Source organism: Rhagoletis pomonella, unplaced genomic scaffold, assembly GCF_013731165.1.
Source record: "Rhagoletis pomonella isolate Grant_MI unplaced genomic scaffold, Rhpom_1.0 Rhpom_scaffold_00002, whole genome shotgun sequence".
In the NCBI taxonomy this organism is placed as follows: domain Eukaryota; kingdom Metazoa; phylum Arthropoda; class Insecta; order Diptera; family Tephritidae; genus Rhagoletis; species Rhagoletis pomonella.
The window spans coordinates 32,263,877-32,282,041 of record NW_023458556.1 but is presented as its reverse complement, the minus strand read 5'-3'; the positions used below and the strand labels follow the sequence as shown (position 1 = coordinate 32,282,041).

General features: G+C 36.2%; 1 protein-coding gene across 2 annotated transcripts in view; it reads left to right on the top strand.

The window, feature by feature from the left end:
* The window catches only part of LOC118733445 (LIM/homeobox protein Lhx1), a 189,262-nt gene that overhangs the window by 133,611 nt on the left and 37,486 nt on the right, over positions 1-18,165 (top strand). For both annotated transcript variants that reach the window (XM_036462829.1, XM_036462830.1), the window contains exons 5-6: positions 9,050-9,240; positions 9,954-10,172. In XM_036462829.1, coding sequence (XP_036318722.1) covers positions 9,050-9,240; positions 9,954-10,172 — 410 coding nt within the window. The remainder of the gene's footprint in view (positions 1-9,049; positions 9,241-9,953; positions 10,173-18,165) is intronic.

The window sequence follows — 18,165 nt, the reverse complement described above, 5'->3', positions numbered from 1 at the left end:
TAAAAACTAGTTGGAAACAATTATAGCTTACCCCTAAACTGAAAAAAATCTACAAGAAAATTTTAAAAATATTATAAAAAAAATGCAAGGAAAATTTTAATTAAAAAAAATTTCAATCCAAAATGATTTTTTTTATTTTTTATTTTTAGAAAAAAATTAGTGAAAGCAATTGTTTTTAACATTTAAAATGAGTTTATGATCAAATTATGAAACAATAACAGTAACTTTATTTGTGAATGGGGGATAGTAGAGGCCGTCTGCTATACTTTTTTTTGTAGAGACAAGAAAACATTTAAATATAAAAAAAATTTGAATATGATTAAAAAAATGTCAAGAAAAATTTTTTATATAATGAAAAAAAAATTCAGTCTAAAATTCATTTTTGTTTTGAATTTTTAGAAAAAATTTGTGCAAGAAAATTCTTTTAACATTTACAATGAATTTCTGATCAAATTATGAAACAATAACAGTAAATATATTTGTGAATGGGGGATAGTCCTCTCCGACCATTGTGCGTCACCAAACAAAAAATAATAATAATAATAATTAAGTGAGCGTGAATTCTTATACACTTTAAACCTGCAATTTATTATACTAAAATTGATTGGGCTATAAAACTGCATGCTTAAAATTTGTAAAAAATTAAAAGCTTGTAATTTTGCATTGGAATTTGTTCTTTGACATTCCATTATTTTCTTTTGCTTTTTTTTCAATTTAGGGGAAACCTATATCTAATTGTTTTTAATATTCATTACCAGGAGGAGGAAGCTCGATTTTCTTCAAAAATTGTTGCTCTTTGAACTAAAGAATTTAATGTAAGCAAGTAAAAAGGTAGCACCTTAAACCTCTTAAGAATTTAACTATCTTTCAATTACAATCCGTCAAGAATTGTAGAATTTCGTAATTGTGCCTCGGTAAATTAATTATATGTATGTATGAAGTTGTTTTTCTTGCTACTCAAGTATCAAATAATGAGGACTGGAACAGCTATCGCAGACCAGTGCCAACATTCTCGAAGTCTGATCTACTTTTACCCTCAATCTGACCTGTACAACCACAACGCAGTGTAACTGAAATCAAAAGGAAAACTACTCTACATACATACATACAAATCGCATACATAAATTGCCCTCCATGCAAATTCATTACACTTGTGCGTCTTCCCAAAGCTGTCCACCGCTGATAGCTGCACCATACTTTGCGCTTCTGTCACGTGTCCCTGTCCCTGCTTTTGTCGGTGATGCTGCAGAGCTACGAGTACGAATTTCTAAAAAAAAAACTCCTCTGCCCGGCAACCTTTCGCATGCCTTTGTTATTTTTACAAGCTTTGTTAGCATTGTTGCTGTTACTTTGTTTATCCAGCATAAACACTAGAAAAATTTCTTAAGCGAAAAATAAGTGCATGTTTGAGAAAACGCTTTGGAAATCCAGTCATGTCATAGTTTTTATGGGTTTTCGGAAAACTTAGTTGTCTTTGTTGCTTTTGTCAGCTTCTTTTTTATTGTTGTTGCATATTGTTGACGCTTATCTCAAGCAAACAATTGAACCGAATGTTGTGTGTGAAGCAGTCAGTCAACAGTTATGGGCGCAATGTAAAGCTGCAGAGGGTAGCTGGAAAGAAAGGGAACAAATTTTATGTTTATTTATTTATTTTTTTTTTGTGTGAACTTTCGTATCTTCAAAAATTCGAGAGTTCGACGCATCTGTGCTGGTTTCCTTTTTTTGTTGTTATTTCTTTGTTTGTGTGAGTCCGTTGTGTGTGCGTTTTTTTTCGATTTTTGTAGAGGGTGTACTTTTTGGTGTAAGCGAACCCAGACAGGGGAATGGGTCATTCGTAGGCTTCAATGGCATAATTGCTATTTTACAAGAACAAAAGCAACAACACACGCTCACTTTATGGAAGTACAACAAGTGCTTTCAGCTACAAGCACAAAAATAACACAAACAATAACAATGTATGAATGAGTGAATGTTTTATTCAAGGCAACGTTGTATGTATGTATGTACATGTAGACGACACAACAAAAGCAACCCACATGTAGAGCGTATCAAACACACACACGCGCACGCACGCACACCCTAATGTTTTCTTCTGGCTTGCTATTGAGTGGGGTGTACAATATTTACTATGTCCTTCTGCCTAGTGTTTGGTTGGTTGGATGGCAGGAAGTAAAGGAAATGTACAGCGTCCTCGTCGTCGCCGCGCCATTGAGTGAGTGCGTGAAAAGAAATTAAGTTCAAATTTTGTGGCAAACAAAATGAAGTGGCCACTTGTATGCGCCACTTGTAGTGAAGTGTTGTTCAAGTTAATTGAAGTGTTGTTGTTATTTGCTGCTGCTGCTGCTGCTGCAGTTGCTTGGCGTAAAATGTGTATTACATAAGCATATATTAACACGTGTTTTGAAGCTCTCTAAGTTCGGTGATACCATTTAAATTTGTTTGTATGCATTATACGAGTACTTGCAACTTGCAACACATGTAATATAAACAACAACATTTGGATTTGGCTAGTGTGGGAAACTAATAGGCGACATTTTCATATATTCATTCGTTGAGCAGTAAATTTTGAGCAGATGAGATTGATGTGCATGAAAAAATGTTCACAGGAAGTGAAAGCCATGTAGCGTAGGTCATTTGAAGTAGAAAGGAGAATAAAATAAAATAAAAAACAGCAGGAAGAGAAGCGCCGTGAAAACCTTAGATAATAAATAAAAAAAAAGGCAAAGGCAAACACCATTCACATATGTTTTAGAAGTTGAGATACTTAGTCAGGACGTCCACTTTTTCTCTCAGGTGTTCTGAACCCCCGAAAAATTAGCGTTTTTGAAGAGCGCGCTGGAAATATCCTCTATTATAGAAAGAAAAATATATGCTACCCGGCGATAGAATCAGGTTAAATTGAAGTAAATGGATAATGTCAATTAAAAAATCTTAATTGCTCCATATAGGCACATCCAAGAAGGTTAGTATTTATTTTGATTACTTCATATTCCACATCACTCCTCAGGAAGCCAAACTGACATCTGTCGATATAGAGAAGATCACGATTGCATAATCGAGCTTGAGCAAATTTGAAAATGTTTTTTGTAGAAGTTTTTGCGTTACATTGCTCCCCTATGCGGCATGAACGGACAGAATTCTTGCTTAGGGTACGTTCACACAGAAAGCGGAGCCTAGCCGCGCGAAGCCGTACCGAACTGTAGCTATATGAAAGTGTTTATACAATAAGCTTTTTCAGAAAGCGTTTAACGAATTTTTCAACTAATCTTTTGCATAAAATTAAGTAAATATTTTTGCCGCTTTTCGTTGGCGGCAAGTTTTGTGGTATCTTTGCAGCCGTGTCCATGAGAAAATCTGCGTTCCGCCTCGTTCAATGTGAACACCTTTCTTCGTTCGGCGCCGCTCGGCTTTTTGTGTGAACACACCCTTAGGTGGAACTTAACTACCAAGCTAATTAAGAGTCATAATTCGGAGAATTTCTATGTATTGTTTAGTTTCGAAAGGAGGCAAATATTGAGCAAAAGTTTTATGAAAAATTCAGATCTGTTAAACCTCCAGGAAAATTAGGAAATTCAGCTCAATGATTGAAAAAAAATCTACTCTTTTGTTTAACTTCATTTCTTTTATCTTCAAAGAGGTCCTAAAAATTCGATAGAATAACAAGAAAAGGAACCAGTCTTTGTAGAAAATGGTTAATATAAAAAAAAAACGTATATCCCTAATTTTCTGACAATATTTTTTACGTAAATAAATGCAACTGAACTTACTGAGAAAAATTGCTGAGAAAAATTTTCTATCCTCAAAAAAATATGAAAATTTTTCAACTTAAAAGAGAAGGCTATAAAATTAATTTCTGGCTGCAAATCTCTTTTTTCCATAACTCACCTCAACTGCGTATCCACACAAAGCTTAAAATGAGTTGCCTTAATTATGGTCACATTTAAACATATCTACCCGCAACAACACGCCGATAAACCAGTTGGTGGTGGCAGTGATTCGAATACAAAATTTTGTTGCCGCTTTGCAACAGTGGCGAATAAATTAAACTTTATTATGCATAATCTAATTCGTAACAGATGAGCCACATCAGGCAGGAGGCGATAAGTTGAGTGTACAGTGTACACCAGCCAAGCACCCGCCCAAGCAGCCACTCAGCCAGCGAAGCCGGGCAACAACCCCACAGCAATTGCAGCAGAAAGGCGGCCACCAAGTACACACATACACACACACAAACGCACGCAAATAAAGGCAATTGGCAATCTATCATAAGCGAGTCGTTTAACATATCCCGTTACACAGCCCATATCCGCGCGCACACTTTACTCACAATATGCAAGAAATTACGAAGAGGAAATGTTAAAGAACAATTCATTGCTGCCTTCAAGTGTACATACGCGTACAACAACAAACGATAAAATGTTGACAAATCTAATAAAATTTTCAACACCCAACAACAGCAACGAGCAGTTAGCTGACTATGTTTGCAAGTGTATGTAGATAAATGAGTGTTGTCGGTTGAAATCTGTGCACTCCACAGCACAAAGCAAAAAAAAAAAAGAAGAAATTGCGCAAATCTGTCTTTCAAAGGCAGTTACATAAATCCCACTTTCCCTTTATATTTATGTGCATTTTATTTGTGCAAGTGTGTGTGTGCGCGCATTTCTACGGATGTACGACAGGATCAACTGCCTCGACGTTTGAAAGGTACAAACACTTTACTACCCTGTCTGTATTTGCAAAGTATTCCCCAAAGGGACTTTAGTGCAGCCAAATCATTCCATGTCATTTCGTTTTATGGCACGAACGCATGGCAGGAATAGCGAAGCAGACGGGCAAGGTTGGTTGGCATGCGCAAGCTTGGTGCTGGAGCAAAGCTAAAGGTGGAAGTGGTTTTAAACAGACGGGTGGCACGGCACATGTAAAGAGTGAAATGAATGAAAAAAAGTTTAAATTTAAAAAGTAATACAAAAAATGTAAAAGATAGTTTTAAAAGACGGACTTAAAATTAATTTAAAATATTTACACAATTTTTATTTATATATTTGGTTGTTGCTGTCATTAAATTCCTACATTGTTTAATCAGGGCCGGATCGTGAGCTCGATTTTGGGAGGGGAAATAAGAGTCAAAAATTTTGTACGCCCAAGTATGATAGACATTTTATTTTATTATTTTTTATTATACATATATTGTATATAAATGAATTATATTTTTGCAAATCATATGTTTTGAGTCATATGTTTTTGAGAAAAATACACCGTAGTAATTTTAAAATTTCAAAATTACATTTCTCGACTGAAAAATAAAATATTCGAGCTAACTCGACGGCACATAGTGAGCTTTTTTAACACTTCATGCCAATTAATCGTAGCGCTTTCGACAGAAGAAATATTTTGATATGAAGCAAAATGGCTTTGAAAGCTAATTTAATTGCCATTCAAGGAAAAATGGTTGTTCACATTAGTCATGGCCAAAACATATGCCATGGGAAACTAAACCTAAACTTTCTAAAGAAATTAAAAAGCAACTTACGAATGCCTATTAAATTGATATTTGTAATATAGATCCAGATGTCGACTAAAAAAGCATTCATCCCTTCCGAGCTTACTCTAGTTTAAATAAAAGCTAAACTCGCTTAAAGAAAACGAGTTCGGGGTGGAGTGAGAATAAAATAACAAATTTCTTAAGCTCCAGAGGAAATTTTGCAGAAGAGAAAATCAATATCAAAGATGGATGAAGAAGAAATTCTTAATAAATGGGGACTGCCAGCCTGAGATTAAGCACTGGAGACCAATTGTCTGACAAGGGAATACAAGGACGTTCTTTATTTAATGAACGTCAGATTGTTGTTGTTCTTGTTTCAGCAACTTATTAATCCCTGCGTAGATCAATGACTTCATTGTGTATTGTCAATACTTTTTTGTATTAGACCCAGCAATCGAGCTCGTTAGACAGGGACAGGAGTGAGGGATGCTAAATGAGTTCGTTTAATAGGGCTTGCGAAGAGATGGTAGGTATCACGTGAAACATCTTGTATAAATATTGGACATAAGTTCGCACTGTGATGATTAAATACTCAAATGAAGCTGTGACTGCGCAAAAAGAAAGAAGCTACTATCTTCTGCAGTAAAGCTTATGCCTATCCAATTTTTTTCCACTTCCACTCAATTCAGTGAAGTTTATTGGTTAATTATTCAAATTTCGTCTGAACTAAAAATTTCCCCCGAGAATTTTCTCAAATTTCAGAGTTTCGTTTGGATTTTTTTTTTTTAAACAAAATCGTTAAATCAAAGCACACAATGTTTTTTTCGCACTTCGAAGTAATGAATTCAAAAGCAATAAAGAATAAGTTTGCTTACTTCGCCAGTCCAGTTCAACACTTAATTCTTTTTACATAATAGCCTCATTGAAGTGTCCTTTGAGACCAAGCAGACAACTACAGTCTCAAGGCACTACACTTTAAAAACCGATTAATTTTCAAGCACCAAGTGGATAAGTGCCAAAATGTATACAATGGCTGGCTGACGACCTGTCTCCCAGTTACATGCGAAAGCCTGATTGTATGCACATACATACATACATAAGTAAAAAAAATTTATGTATAACTGTGCGCCTGCCACTTGCAAGTGAATGTCGCGCGCGTGTCAGCATTTTGCATGGTACGGCTTTGATAAGACACAGCCGCCGGTAACGCCGCCACCGCCATCGCCGGCATTGGCGTGTGTCTGCAATAGAAATGCAAACGAACCCAAACACCAGCTGCAAACACCAGCAAGGACAACAGCAATATGCGAGTGTACGTATGTTTGTTAACGCTTAACGTGCCTTGGCGTCTGACGACAAAAACCACTGCGCCAGTGTGAGTGGAGCGGCGGCTTTTATACGACGCCTACGATTGTCTGCCGTGGTTATAACCATGTATATATATATATAAGTATACTTATCACATACACACACACACACATGCGCTTTTAGTTCAGCTCAGTGACATTCACATGCTGTTTTGCGTGCATGCAACTTGCCACACGCGCGCTCGCTCGGTCACGTGTCATTCGTTGGGCCTCAAATTCGTTGGGCATTCAATTCGCATTGGTGCGAGATTAGCTGTGCAAATATTATTTATTGCATTTGTTAAGTTGATTCATTATCTTGTTAAGCAATTTTGGGCACAAACAACTACAACAACAACAAAACAAGCACCGAACGCATGCATTGCTGTTGTTGTGCAAGTAGCAACTTAAATTGGTATATTGTTGCGCGTTTGACAAAATAGGAAGCGAAAGGAGATACGCCAATAGTTAATGCTCTACTTGATGGCGGAAGTGCTGCGCTCAAGGGTTAAAGTTCACAGACTTGTCAAAAGTGAAAGCTTCTGTTGCAAGTGTGACGGGTTTGGCAAGGCGTGAGAGAAACTAGATGTACATATTAGATGTACATATGTATACATACATACATACAAAAGTAAGTACACGAGCTAAGCCAATAGATTTGTGGGAAAGAATTTTTCGATTTAAATAAGTAATTACTTTATATGTATGTAGTAAGAGAGGTAGTTATAACCATAAAACAAGGAGTATAATTTTAAGTGAATGCAAAAAAAAATTTATGGAAATTAAAACTTACAGAACTTTGTATATATCGTCGCTGCCATGTCAAACTATCGAATGTGCAAAAATGCTTTTTCATTTGCGATACATAAGTTGGCAAATCGTCGAATTACTAGTCTTCTTAGAAACAGAGGATACTGACTTTAACCAAGTGTGGAATCCCACACTTTTTCCTAAAATGACAACAACATTTGAAAGTAAAAATTCAAAAAACCACTTGAATTTCTTAGAATTAAAATTTTCTTAAAAATTCAACACACTTTCTAGAGTAATTCTTTTAATTAATTTAATAAAAATGCAGCAGTAAGAATACAAAAAAAAATAAAATAAAATAAAAAATAAACGAAAAACACTGAAAAAGTTTCGCAATTGTAAATACTGGTTAGAGGAAAAGATAAGACATATGTACGTATTCTAAAAAATTATCTTAAAGGAAAAAAATGTAATATCCCTTCAGATTGAAAAACTTAAACCATTTTAGCGCGATAAAAAGACTTAAGTTAAATTAGGAAAAAAGTAAAAAAAACTGTATCCAAGTTATTTTTAACCGACTTCCAAAAAAGGAGGATGTTATCAGCTCGTCGGAATATTTTTTGTTTTGTTTTTTTTTATGTATGTTACCGCATAACTTTGGACCACGTCAACCGATGCATCGGAAAGGTAGTGCCTCAGAGGTGGTCCCATACTAATCTGGTTAAGATCCGATCAGTGGATCATGAGATATATATATATTTTATATGAGAGTTGAAGTCGGTTTTTTTGCTAAAAATTACTTGTTCTTTCTTTAAAACCTGTTTAAAAAATAACTAGAAAAAATTCAAAAACACCGAAGAACATAAGAAACTTAAAAAAATTGCACATTTGTGGAAAAAATCATTTAATTTAAGAAAAATCCTTACCGAATAAAGCACAAAAAACTAAAAAAAAAGTTAATAACAAATACGTTTTAAGGGCGTTTGGAATCAAAATATTTAATAAGCTTCCGTGAAGAAATTCACCCGCTTTTGAGTTCACTAAAAACTATAATACGTATATACGTAGCGATTAATTCGTATCTACTTGTACTAAGAGTTTTAAAATTTTCGCATTTTCTCCACTTATATCTTGATTAACCCACTTTTAACTTTCAACTGCAAACTAAAAACAAACAATGCAACAAATACATAGCATCGTTTCAGGTTCCCAAAACATTTCGAATTAAAAATACATTTTTCATGCCATCAATATGTTTCCAATTAGAAATAAATACTTTCAATCACAGGAGTGTGTGTTTTCTATGTACATACTTTCTTTTTTTACATGCGTATATATATATATATATATATATATATATATATATATGTTTGCATTTTCCATGCAATCTTAGTACATACCTACAGCTATTGATTCAACTAAATAATTTCCTAATCATCAACAAAATTCTACTTTTTTACATTTATTTCAGATTCATTAATGGGTTCCGCGAGCGAAGACGAAGACGACGATGATCCGCCACATTTGCGCGGGCCACCGCTCGGCTTGGGCGTATTAGGACCAAATGGCCCAGACTCTGCGGGTGGACCGTTGGGAGCATCCGATATCTCAGTACAAAGTATGAGCACGGATAGTAAAAACACGCATGACGATTCCGATCAGGTAATAATCATTAATTAGTAAAGCAGATGGGAGGCACAGAAAAGGAAAAACAAAAAAATTCATAAAAATGAAAGTGAAATAAGCAAATGTTGCAAGCGTGTTGCGGCTGTACACATGTATGTACATATGTACTCGAGCGTAGCAGCAACAGCAGCCGGTGTTAACGGCGCAGAAATTTTTTACGCATAACTCATTGTGAACTTCGATACGTTTTTTTTTTATTTTTTACTTTGGTTGCTTCATTTTTTATATATTTAATGTTGCCGACAAAGATGTGTACATACTTGGCTTTTTGACTTTTTAACGCCGCCAAAATCGTCGGAACGGTTGAATGATGATTATCCGCACTGCGTTGCGCAAAGCTGCTGATGACGTCGCACGCTTTTTGTCGATCGTCGACCGTTCACTGCTGAACCTCGCAGCTCGACACTCACTCACCACCACTCAATTCGAATGTTGGCTAATGTTGCCGCCGATGATTAATGATTTGCGAATGGTTATTTAACAAATTTATCGATATGCTATTGATTGCATTGTGCAGCGTTCACATCCGAATTGCTTAATTCCATTGGCTTGCAATGCGCTTTGATACAGAAAAAAAAAAAAACATACGAAGCACTGCACTTGTTGCCTGTCTTTTCCATGCGCTACTCCCACATTACACTACATTAAATTTCGTTTTATTTTATTTTGTGCTTTTTTCCTTTTTGCAGGGTTCCTTAGATGGCGATCCTGATGGCCGTGGTGATTCACAAGCGGAGAATAAGAGTCCTGACGATGCGAACGGTTCGAAGCGACGCGGCCCGCGAACGACGATAAAAGCCAAACAATTGGAAGTACTGAAAACGGCATTTAATCAAACACCGAAACCGACACGGCACATTAGGGAACAATTGGCCAAGGAGACGGGGCTGCCAATGCGTGTGATACAGGTGAGTGTTCGCAAAGGAAGTTGATCGAGTATTATGGGGAGAAATATGTTGATATGCAAGTGTGTTAAAAGTGCATTCCGATTGCATTTGTGAGTATTTAAAGCGTGCAAACTGTCATCGTGAAGATGAATGAGTATTTTGCATGTAGGCGGTGAATGGACGATACGGTTGTGGATGAGTGAACATTTTAAAGGAAGATATCAAAAGTGAAACATTCATGACATACATATGTATGTATGTATCTACATATGTTAACTCTGAAAAATAATAAGTATAACAAAATTAAAAAAAAAAAATGTTGCGCGCACTTAATATAAGCAATTATTCCATACCTAGCACTGCATATACCCAATATTTATTTCTGAGCTTGTGGAAAAGACTATTCTCAAAGCTGCTGTGGTTGAGTAGCTACAGTGCCTCAAAGGTTGCCATGGTTGGAATCAATAGGGCCTAAGGACACTCTCGCATTCTACGTTATACTAAAAACTGTGGAGCGATTTTGTGCTTGGAAAAACGGATTGGTGTTTTCCAACAAGGCGCGGTGCTTTCTCTGCCCATTTCCATCCTGTTGATGAGTTTGAAAGGTGTAGCACAAAGATCAGGTGAATCAAGAATTCGTAGTCGGATGGTATAGTTTAAGTAGGTGTGTTGTTTCAGGAGCTCCTTCAGTAGCAGCAGGTTTCATAGCTTGGTGAACTAGTAAGGCCGTCTTACCTGATAGGCTAAGCGAGCCGTGGGCAAAATACTGAAAATGCAGGGTCCTTCTGTAGAGTGGTACACTGAAGATGGCACAACGCCGAAACCGGTTTGTCGCCAAACCAAATTTGACAAGGGATGACGGAAAATCGTTCCACATTTCATCACACTCCTACCCTGTCGGAAACACCAACAGCGAAAATCAGACAACTACTTAATGGTCTTTACATCCAGGAGTGTAGATCCAAGCTTTGAGTTACCAAAGTGAAATGTGAAAATTTGACGCTTATCTACCTATGGTATTTTAAAGTATAAGTCTAAGTAAGTATGTAATCGACCGTATCACGTCTCATGTTATCTCAATGGATTTTCGAATATCGAAAAATTCACAAACATGGAAACTTCAAAATGCGATATCTCAGTGAAAAATAAAGATATTTAAGCAAACTCAACGGCATTTAAAAGAGGAAGACTTATACTTTAAAATACCACGTTTACTTTTTTATGAAGAGCAAAATCTGCGTAGCTACATAACCTCAAAAATGGGCAAAAACAGCGTTTTTGCACTTTTAGGTTAGGATATCTCAAAATCCTGACGTGATAGAGCAATTTAAACCCCGGATTCGGATTCTACGCAAAAAATTACTTCGAAAATGACCCTACACCTTCCTAGAACAAAACGTTGTTGACCTGTGTTATCGATGCGGGTTTCCAGATTAGCCTCAATCAATGATCGGAACTGCGTGCACATCCACAACCTTAGGTAATTGGATTATAGGTCATATAGCGAAACTCTGACCTTATGCCTGACCTTATAAGTAATAAATTCTGAAAAGAAAAGGAAATAGCTAATGAGGTGCAAAAGTAGCCTACTAAGAGCGTGTGAATTCACATCGGGGCAAAATGTTTTTAATATAATACTCCACAACTTACTTAATGTTATAAACCACGCTGGTTGGTTTTAACATATTACGGCTCTGTATCAGTAACAAATTCTTGTCACAGTGTTTTTTACGGATAAATATATGAAATAATTTAAATTTGTCAGTAAAAAAAAAATGTTGTCACCGATACAGAATTGGGCTTTTAGTCGTACGAGCTTGTCTAAGGAAAGGACCGCCACCTAACCCCACCATTTATGGCTGTGAAGTGAAGGCCTCGACGTATTTTCGTTATTTCTCGAAGTAATTAGCTGTAAAAAATTATCCCCAACGATAGAAGCTGTAATCAGACCACCGATTTCTGTAAAAGCCTCACGAACAAAGAGGAAAAGTAGGGCTACATACATACCTACTCGGGAGAGACCAACAAAGATTCTTGGGTTTATAGATTTTTTTGTTTCAATACTAAAAATGCTGGAGCGGTCATTAGCCCGATTTTCATATCTACAGAAAAGGCAATAATTTGAAATTTGCCAAGGATACCAAAAAAAAAAAAAAACCAAGCTAAGTTATGAAATATTTTGCAAAAGAAAAGTATGGCAAATATGCTGGTGTTAGAAGGTCTGAATGAGAAACCAAAGTCACGGGTATAGATAAATATTTTTGGCTAGGATAATGGAGAGGTCTCTATCTGCTTGAGGTCCAGGTGTGTGTTTTTAAAAAGTTCATAAGACCGGTGTTTGATTATGACATTCAAATTATGAATAAAAAGCGTATGACTTAAGTTCCTTAACATACTATATATGTACATATATCGCTTAAGATATGTTGCAATGAAGATTCACTAAGGCCTAAATCAAAAGTGCAAAACAGCCTTTCCCAACCTCACCGCCATTTTTTTTTTGTTAAACTCGGAAGTAGCGGAAATGTGGCAAAAAAAATCATTGCTTTTTTAAATGCGCCATTTTAAATTTTACGCGTATGAGAAAAAAAACAGTAAAAATGGAAATGCACTTAAAAATATATTGCAGCAATATTTCGCTTGCAATGTGACCGCAAAAAATCTGTGGCATCGACGCGCTTGTTGCCGGCCGACAGAGTGTGTGTGGTGCGCGTTTAACGTACATTTGTGGTTGGTTAACAGGCGCAATATTTCAGCGCATTTATTTTTTTAAACTTTCATATATATATAACTAGTATTTTTTTTTTTGTTTTTTGGACGCATTTACATACTTACATACATATTTTGGCTGCATTTTTATATTTTGATGTGTACCAGTATTTTTTATTTTTTTTTTGTTTTTTTTATGTTACTGTGGCTGTTTGGGTTGAGTTTTGTTTGGTTTGGCTTGGCTTGGTTTACCTTTTGCATTGCTTTGCGCTTTGGTTTGTTCAGATTTTACTCGTTGTGGCTGAACCGAATGTGGTTAGCTATAACTGACAAATGTGGCTGTCAGTTGCAGTTCAAAACAATTTTCTGCTTTAAAATATGAGCATTTTTGTGGTTTAGCGGTGTTTGTGTGGCTGTGTGTAACGAAAAATGGGGAAATTAATTTTTTTTTTGTTGCTGTTGGTTGTTAAAGGTTCAATTTTGTTGTTGTTTTTTCGTTATTGTTTCTGTTGGAAGTATTGCAGTTTGTTTTTGCGGTTCTGTGCAATATATTCATGGTTACTGTTGATTTTTTTGCTTAATTGTGACAGTGAGGAAAAGAACTGCTCCATTCGATGAGAAGATTTAAACCAAAGCAAAAAAAGGAGACACAACAGCTTAAATTGCAGTATACTCAAAATAATACCATTTCCTTAAACAAAAATTTTTGAAGGCCACGTTCGGGTAGACCACAAACTCTTCTGAATGCGAAGGGTTAGAAATTGAATTTCAACAAGATACACTTGACTTGGAGCACCTACTTTGCTCCAGCGTTAAAACTGAGCTCTCAGTAATGTTTTTAAGCTGCAGTTTTTATACTTTTTTCTAAAAAACAATCGATCCTTAGTGCCACTACTAACCACTCCACGATACATATTGAAATGCAAGTGTATAGGTACATAAATAACTTCCAGGACTTGTTTGTATGACAACAGTAGAATGGTTTACAAGAGTGTGTTTAAATATTTCGCTGTGTTTTGCATTTTTTACCCATAATTGTTGTTGTGATTGCTGCGACGCTGAACTCACTTGACCTTTGAAACTGTCAGTTAGTTACGCTGTAGCGTAAACTATCAGTTTGATTTGCTCAACATTCGTCATTGTAAGTCACACAGCTATGAGTTGCTCTTCAACGTTGCGGTGGCATTGCCTCGTCGATACAACCCATAGCTAAAGTTAGTTTCCTCAGCCGCTTGTAGTAAAACATCAATCAACAATAGCTGCACCGTTTACCTGCCACCATTCTCAAGCACAAAATGTCGATACAACGATTGCATATATGTATGTATGTAAGTACGTTTGTACCCTGCAGGAAAACCGCGGACTAGTGAATCAAATTTCTAGTTCCGTATTAGATCTTTATCGCCAAAAAACGAACCAGTCCGATAGTAACTAGATCGCCACCAGTCCAAAATCAGAGAAATGCAATACTTTTGAAAAACTATTTAGAACTAGTTCGAAACTATCGAAAAAGGGATGCATGCAAAAGAGATTTATCGCGAACCAGTACTGGGTCTAAGTGTACTAGAAGCGCACCAGTTGAGAACTAGAGATTTGCCCCCACAGGGTATGTATGTATGTTTGTAAGCTCATACAGAATCAGAGATTTAACAAATTCACCGATTTGCAATTGTCTCAAGCGTTACAACAATGAGTTAGCTGCTAGCCAACAAGGCAACACAACACATACATATGTACAAACTGAATCGAATTCGTCATGACTAACTACTGGCCATCTATAAAGCGCCAATTTGCATTCGTTTGCGCAGCAGCTAGCTTTAGCATTTTAGCAAGTACGTCTACTATACGCACACACTCACCAATGCCAATAGGTAATTAGTCACTGTGTCAGCCAAGTTCTTAGGTAGGTCTCCGCCGGGTGCTAGGATTTCAGTTGGACGCTTAGGTCAGCTAGTATTTTTTTTTTTTTTTTTTCTGCTTTTATGTTTTAGTATTCTTTTATGCAAAATTTTAGCGCAACAACTTGCGAATACGCTCGCTCAGCTCATCAGCATAAAAAGTTCATAAATAATAAGCAGCCGCGTCGCGCGCATATTTTGTAAATTAATTCAGCATCAAAAGCCAAGAAAATAATCCGGGAAGAAACAGTTAGTAATATATACTCAAAATAAGAAAGTTAAAAATTAAAGAGAAAAATAGATAATATTTTTTTCCATGAGAATTATACCGCAATAAATTATAGCATTCCCCAAGCCATTCGCACGACATGGCCAAGCCAGCGAAGCCGCTGTGTTTTAATTCGCTGCGCTGTCTATGTTGTTGTAAAACTCATACCGCTCATCATTCTATCGTCTGCGGTACTCGCCCGTCGCCAACGCGTAAAGGCCCGTAAATCTTCCGCAAAATCTTTCTCTCGAATACTCCAAGAGCTGCCTCAACGGATGTTATCATTGTCCATGCTTCTGCGCTATATACCAACAGGGGCATAATAAGTGAGAGAGGACTTTACTCCTGAATTCAATACTTGGAATTGGGGAATCCCCACCTGTGTGTCAAATTTCACTTGAGTTTGAAATTTTAGCTGTGTGCTAAGCTTGAAGTATCATCTTATTTGAGTAGGCCTATCAGTTTTTCGAATTCACTGAATCTTCAAAAATTTCAAATTATGTACTTAATTTCAATTTTTATTGTTTTAGTTGTATTTTCGAATTTGCATTATTTTACACAGTTGAAAGTCACAGCAAGTTTGAATATTTTCACAGGTTTAGAAAACAACGAAAATTCCAAAGTTTTGAATTTTATAAAATTTCTTGAGATTTCTTATTTTTAAGATAATTTCCAAAATTTCAAAAACTATCGAAATCCGGGAGATTCTAGAAATTTTGGTAAAATGGGAATATTTTGAAATGTACAAAATTATTGAGATTTTAGAAATTTGTATATATTCCAAAATTTTGTGAATTGTATTTATTTAAAAATGTGAAACATCATAACTTGTTGAAAAATTCTTGTGTATAAAAAATAGAAAATTCTTAGAATTCTAAAATATATTAACACTTTTGAAAAATTCCAAAATTTTTCCACTTTTCTAAACCTTTTCAAAATTTTGTATTGATATAACAAACTTTGACAATTTTAAATTTTTTGAAAATTTTTAAAACATCAACGTCCAAAAATTGTTTTGAATCTTCAAGAATTGCGAAAATTTTTAAATTTTCAAAAACGACGAAACATGAAAATGTTTTCAACATTCGAAAACTTTTAATTGCGTTTGATCAATTTTGTATATTCGACACTTTTACTTAGAAAAAATATGCTAGAATTCCTACAATTCTCAAAATTTTTGATAAATAAAAAATTTCTAGAAATCTAGTATTCTTCATCATATTGAATTATTGTGATTTACTAAAATTTCTCAAATTCACAAAGTTCCGAAAGTTTAGAAAACTCTAAAAATTTTAAATTGCGGTGATTTTTAAATTTTTATACACGATATATGTAATTTCAATGCCTAGTGAAAATTCGGCATAAGAATGAGCTAGCATTTTTTCATGACGACCAGTTTTCGAATGTTATCCACGCTAGCATGTCTTTATTCGGAGTCAAGCGAAGGATATTCTATAGACCACATAAAACTGGTTGTTGTTATTGAAATGTTGCTGGTGTCACAGTCTTTGCACAGATTAAAATTTGGATCATTCCGGTTGCGTAGATCCGACTGTCGTAAAAACAGATCTTGCTTTTGGGTCGTATCGGCGACGAGTTAAGAAGCCATTGTTTATAAAAGTTTAAAAATTGTATTTGATGTCGCAGCTTTTGAGAAGATGATACGAAAACCTGCAACCAACCCATAAAAATGATTCGCTTCTATTTTTCATTCTCCGTGGAAACAAAAAATAGGATATTTCTTATAAATGTATAAATACATACATACATGGGTAGGGTTTGCCATGGGCGCGCTGACAAGCGACCGTTGTTAGACAAATAACTTCCGCGACCTTGGATTAAAATACTAGCTGACGCCTCATAGAAATATGCTTGTAAGTATGTAAATGTTAACTATACACATACATATGTACGCACATTACACATATATACATATATGTATGTATGTATCTTGCTTAGCACAAATTAAGTTCTCACTTGCCAGCTTTGCGAATGAGAGATCTCAAGTAAGACAAGTTGATATTTTAATCTTTTTCGCGAATACTACCTTGAGACTTTGTACACTAAGCGCATTAAGATGTTTATCACCTGTTGGCAAAGCAAAAAATACTTGGCAAACCAAAGAGGAAAAAAAAAAAATAAAAATAATTCCAAAGCATGGAAAAAAGCACAAAAAATTTGCAACAAATATTTTACACTGAAAATGAGAATATGACAGAATGAAGCGATCGAATGTGAAAGAATTAATGTGTCGATGTTATGAAGTGATGAAGTAATAAGATTAAAATTAGCGCAAGAGAGCGACGAAGCGCAGAACACGCTGAATGGATTTAAACGTGTATTATAGATATTCATATGTACATAGACATATACACATACATATATCATGCATGTATAAGTTAGTAGCGTGTGGCCGAAATGCCCGTCACTTGTGGTATTTGGCACTCGAAAAGCCTGCGAGCGAGCGCGTGAGCGCCGCATAAGGTGTCGACAGTTCACTAGCAAACGCGCGCGCGACACCAAGTAGTTGGGGGATATTTACAGAGGAGACGTGACAACACAAACGATACATACATATGTACATAGGAGACCGCAACGGCGTAACGGCAATGAAGGACGCAAGCTATTTGAGAGCGCGCTGTGCAGGTGGAACCACAGCTTGCAGTTGGAAAGTGAAGTGGAGGCTGCTGCTGCCAATGAAAACCAACAAGACTGCCATTTCACATTTCTGCATACATAAGTGGTTAGTAGCTGCTGCGCTTTCTAGATGTTCGCCGCGCGACTGAGCGCTAACGCGAAGGAATGAGGCTACACACACACACACACACGCACGCGCGCGCGCGCACGCTGTAAGTGGCGTTAAATCGTGCGTGTTAAACAACGCCCCGCGGCATTGGTAACTGTGGTAGCTTGTTAAGCTTATATACTTACAGACATATGCATGTACATATCTACATACATGTAAGCGCGCCATGTTATTTATGCAATTATGCTGGGGCGCAGCGGCGTATCGCCGCTCATTCTGTTATCAAAGCGCCGCAGCCGCCGCTGTAGCAACAACATTTTAACCAACCATAAAGGGCGTAAGCCTCCACGCGCGGTGACGCAATGACCCCTACAGCTGAATGTAATTATCAGC